Source organism: Morone saxatilis, unplaced genomic scaffold, assembly GCF_004916995.1.
Source record: "Morone saxatilis isolate NCDOM2014 unplaced genomic scaffold, NCSU_SB_2.0 Contig6, whole genome shotgun sequence".
Classification (NCBI taxonomy): Eukaryota; Metazoa; Chordata; class Actinopteri; family Moronidae; genus Morone; species Morone saxatilis.
In genome coordinates this window covers 9,621,481-9,628,619 of record NW_023340206.1, presented here as the reverse complement: position 1 = coordinate 9,628,619, position 7,139 = coordinate 9,621,481, and the positions used below count along the sequence as shown (strand labels likewise).

Here is a 7,139-nt window from a genome sequence, read left to right as displayed (position 1 = left end):
TATATCAATATTAATGTATAAATATCTATGTGTATACATGTATAGCTGTTCAGTCATCATATTATATATAAATATTATATTATTATTAATATTATCATGTATATACTGTTATATATTATATACTGTTATTAAAAAACACAAATCATGTCATCATATAATGGCCTACATTAATGCACTCGTTAACATCGTCTTCTGTAAAGTATTCTTATGTTTATTTATTTATATTTTTAAACAGTACTTATTCTTGGTGATTTATATATTTTTTGTGTGATTGTACATTTTAGCACCATTGCACCAAGACAAATTCCTCGTATTTGTAAAAACCTACCTGGCAATGAATCTGATTCTGATTCTGATCTGACTCTTAAACCCACCACCCACTCTGAATATACGTTAAGCTTAACGCACTTTCCTCAGATTTTTTTCTTTGCACAGTGTAAATATCATTATATGTCACACTGCTAACTTGCAGAAGCATAGATTTTTAAGATCATATTGTACATGTTCTCTTTATTTGTATTTTTCTATGCTTGCCAACTTACCAAGGTAAACTCCTTGTATGTGCAAACCTACTCGGCAATAAACCTGATTCTGATGTATATAAATAGCTGTATATACTGGTTTATTATCTGTTATTCTGTTAATTAATTATATTTTTTACTAGTGTGTCACATTAAGAACAACCTTGTGCTGTAAAATGATTCCTTGAAATCCTTACAATCGTTCTTCTTTAACGTCCTTATTGTCTGCAACATATTTACAATTTTATTCATCAGTTTACTGTTTTGATGCACATTTGCATCCCCTCTAGTGCTCATATATCTCTTTTTAAACTTTTTCTTACATCCAGGTAAAACATAGGCTGAAACAAACACATTATACATAAAACATATCTTTAAAAGTATGCAAAACAAAGCTAAAATCCACAGTGTACCTCAATGTAACTGGATGTGAGAGAAAGAAGATGCTTGGTGCTTCTTATATTCTAAATCAACATTTCAGTTGTATTAGGAGAAAGAAAGAGTTGGTGTACATACTGCCATACTGTCCACCAACAGAAAAATGAAAACCATCTTACAGGGCGCTGAGAAACCAACATTGCTGATGTTGTTATCTGATCTTCAACAGATAGCCAATCTACCATCGTCACATCATCAATTTCCTAGACAAAATGACAAAAAGAAAAATTGTGGACTATGGAAAGTTTTAAATTGCAGATGTATATCTCTGTAAGTGTCCCCAAGTGAGAGTAATTAATGAGTATACTAGACTTTCATAATGTGTCATTTGGGTCCCTTCATTTTTCATTTCTAGCTACCTTTTATCACTGGCTTTAAAATATTACTTATTGTACTCGTAGTCGTTTGTTTCATACCACTAAAACCAGGCACAGTCAACCACTTAAGTTATTTTTTTAAAGACAAAATCAGTGAATTAAAAGCATGTTAGACATTCGTAGAGTCTGCAGGCTGTTTTTGTTTTCCATTAGAAAATGTAATGTCAAGTGAATGTCAAGTGTCTGTTAAGGGAAAGATGGATGCACTTTAATTCCTGTGCAGAGTTATTGCCCCAGTTCATCTCTGCAAGCGCTCACAGGTGAGTCGGCAGTCGGAGGAGTGGGAAGGATGAAAGATGTTTGTCTTGAACAGAGTCTGTCAGAGGAAACATTTTCTCCTCTTGAGATGACTTCAACTTCATTTTTATGAGATCTATCTGCTGCTCACGTAATGCCACAGTAATAATCTTTATTTGTTTACTGGGATCCAGTGTGGTAGGTGAAATTAGCTGTATGGACATTAATGAGGCCGTTGTCCTTTTGGCTCCAATTTGCCCACATATTAAAGAGGTGCTGAACCCACGAATGAAGTTTAAAGCTTTCAGTGTAATTCTTTTTAATGTTTTCCTCTGGTATGCCAGTGTTACTGTTGCATGGCCTCGTTATACTTCTGTTATGTTAAGTGGGTTTTATTGGAGCCAGGGGTGCATATCTCCCTATTATTTTGGATGATTAATTATTGAATATTGGTTTGTTTTCTTTCCTTTAGTTTACAGCCCTCTCTACATAGAACATGCCTAACTAATTAGCAGCAGAAGTAACTCTAGTTGTTGTGTTAATGACCTATTTGGAAATATACAGGTGATTATGTAATTCCTTTTTTGAATTATTCATATATTTAGTTGTTTTCTTGACCTGGTGAACACTCACAGCTCTTTATTTATAACCATGCGCTGTACAATATTTTCATTCCAACTCCAAAAGTTGCTTTAATTTTATTTAGTAAAACTATTGTTTGACTCAGTATCTTAACAATTAATTGGTTTACTTTCAGTGTCCTCCTCAATTGCTTTTCTTTAATGCCATCTCTTGGATATTAACTTAATTTCTAACATCAGATAAAACTTGTTATTTCTGTATTATCATTATGAATAACTATATAATTAAAAATAATTGTTACTAATATCAATAATAAATATAATATTACTATAACAGAAAGAAGAGGGATATATTGTGTATAATATAATAATAATATATGTATTATAAAAATATATCCTTTAATACAAAAATGCAGCTCAAAATTTAAACATTAGTTATAATATTAAAATACAGTCAAAAATATAGAAAAATTACCCTAAACAATAATACAACAACACTGTAATATTATATTAATTTTACATTTAAGCAGCCTAATCTTCTCAGAGTGACCATTAGTGTATAGATAATTAAAAACTAAATAATTAAATACATAATGACACAGTTAAAAATATAACTGTAAGCAATATATTGTCAAAATAGTTAAGTTAAAAAAATATTAAAATTATTTAAAAAATTTATTACAATAAGTATAAAGTATAAGCACTAAAATAAAATACACTGTTAAATAAATATATTGTTTTATTCTTCGTCTCTTTGGCGACATCTTTCGTTCGTCCAACGACTTATCTGAGTCTTTACTGCGCATGTGCGGTTCACGTCGCCGGCTTGACCGTGACGTAGAGCAGCAGCAGCAGCAGCGTCGCCTCACTCCTCTTCCTCGTTTTAATGAAACTGCGAGCCGTCCTCTGCATCCCGCTGCTGGTAGGACTACTTTTAGCGTTATTTCAAGCAAAATACGGCCACTCCTGAGCGGAGGGTTATTACTTATAGTACTTAGGTGGTAAAACGGTTGCTGTAGCCGCTTTAAACGTGACTTTCTGCGCTGTCAGGCGAGTGAAGGCGGTCTGTTGCTACAAAGTTACTGCTTATTGCATGGTTATTGTGATGATTGCATGACTGTGTCTAAAGTAACCGAGTACATTTACTCATGTACTGCTTTATAGGGAAAGTATTGTACTTTTTTACTCTTCTACATGTATTTAGTTACTTTGCAGATTCAGATTATTCATATAAAATGGAATTATTATTATTATTACACCTTTACCAGCTACATCTGAAGTGATGCAACCATTAATGCAATATATATAATAATAAAATGGGCCATTCTGCATAATGAGTGCTAATAATAAGTATATTTTGATGCTAATATTGAATGCAGGACTGCAGTATTGTTACATCTTCCACCACTGGGGCTTGCTGTGTCTCTTATCCTCCACAAACCTTTCCCAGCTTTAATGATCTTAACAGTGTCAGACATTATCACTGACGGGGAATTAATTATTGACCTCATGTACTTTGCAGTGACAAAGTCCGAAGAGCTTCAATCAGAGCGGGACTAAAGGTCACAGACACACTCCTGCATCTTACTCAAGGCATCCGATAATGTGTGCATTACATGTTTTAACACTGTTGCTGTTTATTATGTTATTAGATTCATTCAGCAAATACAAATTCCACCAGTTTAGTTACTGATGGTGGCTGTTGCTTTCTTTTATTTTGTAGGTCTGTATCTTTTGTCGCATTCCTATAAATAAGAGTCTGCACCAGACAGCAGAAGTGCACTTGCAGATGTCCTGCCAAAAGTCTCCAGAAATGTCCAGAAATGTTCCCTAAAAAAAACAGAGTGATAAATCAAGATAGACACTAAGAGCCAAAATAGAAAGTCATGGTGGAAATCTGCTCAGCCAGCTGTGTTTGACTGTCTTCTCTTCCAGGTGTGTCCGCCCTCCTGCATCCACATGACTCGCGTCTTCGTCTACGGCACCCTCAAGAAGGGGCAGCCCAACTCCTACCGCATGTTTGACAGCGGCAACGGTAGGGCGGAGTTCCTCGCCTCAGCCTGCACCACCCAGAAATACCCGCTAGTGATTGCCAGCAAGCACAACATCCCTTTCCTCCTCAACATCCCCGGCCAGGGTCACCGAGTCCAGGGAGAGATCTACAGAGTGGACGACCAGATGCTGAAATTCCTGGACGCCTTTGAGGGAGTTCCCACCATGTACCAGCGGACTCTGGTCAAACTGGAGGTGAAGGAGTGGGTGGGGGAGGCAGAGGGAGAGGAGAGGCCGTCAGCAGGAAGCATCACGGAGGCGTTTGTGTACAGCACGACGGCGTACCAGCCCAACTGGCCCTCGCTGCCCAACTACGAGAGCTATGACTCGTATGGAGGTCACGGGCTCGAGTATGTGACCAGAGAAGCACGAGACTGATGTTGGAATGAGACGAGGAGATCCTGAGTAGAGCGCAAATATGATCAAAGTCTTCTACCTCTGCAAATCAGCCTCCATATCACTTGAATGCTCTTAACTGTTGATTTAGTTCTTTGCATCATTAGCGCAGGAGGCTTGTGTTGTGGTCCAGGTACTTCCTCTACGTACCGTATCTTTAGAAACGACCCTCCTTCATGGATTTTAGCTGACGAGTCAGAGCAAGTAGAGCCAGTTCTGTGTGATCAGTGGAGCTGAAGTACAATGTTAGTTTGTTTTAAAGGAAACACAGCCTAAATGGACAGAACCTCAACGTACACAGTCACATATGTATAACGGGTGGTCTCTTCGCCACATGGCTTTTCAGTAGCTAGCAGTACCTAAGTAATAATCCCTGTTATGTTTTCTTATCGCAGCCAAACGGATAAATTGAAATCTCCTGAACAAATGTGAAGTAGTGTGAAACACATTGAAGGCTCGGTTAAGTTTCCTTGCAGAAATAAAGGTGTGTAAACCAGACTTGTGAAACTGCATTCTCAGGTTTCTGACAGCAAAGTTTACACTTTATTGCAATAACTGGAACTGTAATTTAAGCTCTTGCTGTGCACGTCGTTCTCTGGTACTGTGTTGAATTTTGCTGGTTCGCCAGTAGAGTCAAAAACTGTAAATGTGTAGTCAGTTGACCTTCCTTTATGATCATCATCTTCCTCTGTGTCGTGTTTTCCTAATCCCAGATTTGTCCCTATGAATAACAGATAAAAGCAGAATACACAAAGACATAGTTTCTGAGTCGTCTCTTCTGTTTTTTTTTCATATGAACACGATCTTTTCTCATCTTTATTTAGAATAGTAAAATCCAGAGAACTGGAGGAGTACAGAAGAGAGGATATTTGGCAAACAAACCAGTGAAATCTCTGTCGGCGTTGGAAGCAGTCTGGAAGTCATTTGTCCTTTTTTGAACAAAAGCAAAAAAACGTACAGAAAAACATGAAAAAAACAAAGGACATTTCACAGTGTATCAAAGTACTGTACAAAAAAAGTTACAAAAAAGGAAAAGATGAATGTTTTCTAACTGTCCAGACTCACATGTAATTCATCTATTTATATAAAGATTGTCAGACAAAATACTTTCATCACCATGAGCGTGTTCACATGCACACAGGTTTCCATATGGAGTTTAAAAATCCAGGTTTAGCTCTTTATCAAGCATTTTATATACATTTTTTTTTTATTCTCATCACAAATGTGTCGGAATACAGGAATATTTAACAAGGACACGTATAAAAAAGTAATACAATATGGTGCACGACCTCATGGTTCAGTGTCCCAAATACTTCTGGTAAATCCCATGTATTTCATTCAGGTTCATCGTAACAATAAAATCCTCCGTACTGTAAACAGGATACGTCGTTGGGGGTGAATATTAAATCTATATGTGTGCATGTGAACAACACTCAAAGTCAACAATAAACAGTCGTGTAAAGGAAAAGATCGCCAGCAAAGACTTTGTGCGGCCAGTTTGGCATTTTAAAAGAAGTAAATTATGAATTACATCGTGGACGACCGCCATGTTTGCCTCTAATCAGACACTAGTGGTGCAGAAAGTGTGAAACAAGAGGGTGGAGATGAAGTGGGAGGACCTCTGAGCGACGTGTGTGTGTGTGTGTGTGTGTGAATCAACTATTCAGAGGTATTATTTAGTGTGGATTCGAGCGCCTGCTGTGTGGTTCTATAATAAGAGTCTTTTCTGGTGTTTGTGCAGCCTGAAGTTTAGTTCTTCAACCAGGTCAGAGTTTATTGGACGGGGGGCGGGGGGTGGGGTGGATTCATCAGTATAGGTCTTTCCTGGTGCTTGGCAGGGAGCGGCTGGCAGAGCAGGTGGCGCTGCGGATCACCTCCATCCACCTGGAGAGGAGGAACATTAAACAGTTTTACAGCCATTAGTATGTATATTTTGAATAGTATATTTGGACCACACTGAGGTTATGGTCACAAGAAAGTTGGATTTAATTACAAGTCAAAATTAAGACAATCTACTGCAAGTAATCAGAAAAATACAATAATCCATCTTGTCTTCTTTTAGAGACAAAGTTATCAAAACATATCAAAATGAACCACTTGTGATCATCTGTACACCTCAATATTCCCTCTGACAGTTCTGTTACTTCCCTGGTATAATTAGCTATCTTACCATCTCTGTTACTGAGTCAATCATAACCTTTTGTTGATGCGAAAGTGGAGAGAGATACCCATGTATGTCTAAATACATTTCAACCCCTACCCATCACCCGAAGTACGGTACCTCTCAAAGGTGTACTCGCTCTCTGATCTGAAGTAGTAGACGTGCGATTTAAAGTGGAGTTTGAACACGTAGTCTTTGTGGATGTTCTCCGACTCAGACGGGACGGTGACAGAGTAGCCCAGCAGAGGGAGGCTGGCCAGAGGGTAGTCGTCCTGTGAGCAGACGGGCCAGAAAGAAAGGAGATCCTTAATGCATCATCAGTACTTTACTGATTCTCCAACTTATCAGACCACTTTACTGTATATATATATATATA

The 7,139-nt window shown here is 37.6% G+C and overlaps 2 protein-coding genes across 6 annotated transcripts in view; one reads left to right on the top strand and one right to left on the bottom strand.

The window, feature by feature from the left end:
* The first annotated feature begins 2,984 nt into the window (after positions 1-2,984).
* On the top strand, positions 2,985-5,341 carry LOC118339794 (gamma-glutamylaminecyclotransferase B-like). 2 transcript variants are annotated; one of them, XM_035677548.1, is made up of 3 exons: positions 3,007-3,076; positions 3,677-3,716; positions 4,090-5,341. In XM_035677548.1, the coding sequence occupies exon 3, from the start codon at positions 4,114-4,116 to the stop codon at positions 4,582-4,584; it is 471 nt and encodes a 156-aa protein (XP_035533441.1). In that variant the 5' UTR covers positions 3,007-3,076; positions 3,677-3,716; positions 4,090-4,113; the 3' UTR covers positions 4,585-5,341. The 2 variants fall into 2 exon arrangements, with proteins under 2 accessions (XP_035533440.1, XP_035533441.1); XM_035677547.1 differs by lacking the exon at positions 3,677-3,716 and having other exon boundaries at positions 2,985-3,076; positions 4,090-5,339.
* A 42-nt stretch (positions 5,342-5,383) lies between these two features.
* Positions 5,384-7,139, bottom strand: part of LOC118339790 (FERM, ARHGEF and pleckstrin domain-containing protein 1-like) — a 52,533-nt gene continuing 50,777 nt past the window's right edge. For 3 of the 4 annotated variants that reach the window (XM_035677538.1, XM_035677536.1, XM_035677537.1), the window contains exons 27-28: positions 6,884-7,035; positions 5,384-6,486 (exon numbers count right to left, since the gene is read on the bottom strand). In XM_035677538.1, coding sequence (XP_035533431.1) covers positions 6,411-6,486; positions 6,884-7,035 — 228 coding nt within the window. In that variant the 3' untranslated portion in view covers positions 5,384-6,410. Of the gene's footprint in view, positions 6,487-6,883; positions 7,036-7,139 lie in introns of those variants that run through there. The other variant, XR_004797330.1, reaches the window with a different exon arrangement.

Excerpts from the sequence above, each read along its gene's own strand:
- LOC118339794 (XM_035677547.1), top strand. The coding sequence starts at position 3,041 with ATGAAACTGCGAGCCGTCCTCTGCATCCCGCTGCTG. Across the intron at positions 3,077-4,089 it reads TCCTCTGCATCCCGCTGCTG|GTGTGTCCGCCCTCCTGCAT; the intron begins GTAGGACTACTT and ends CTTCTCTTCCAG.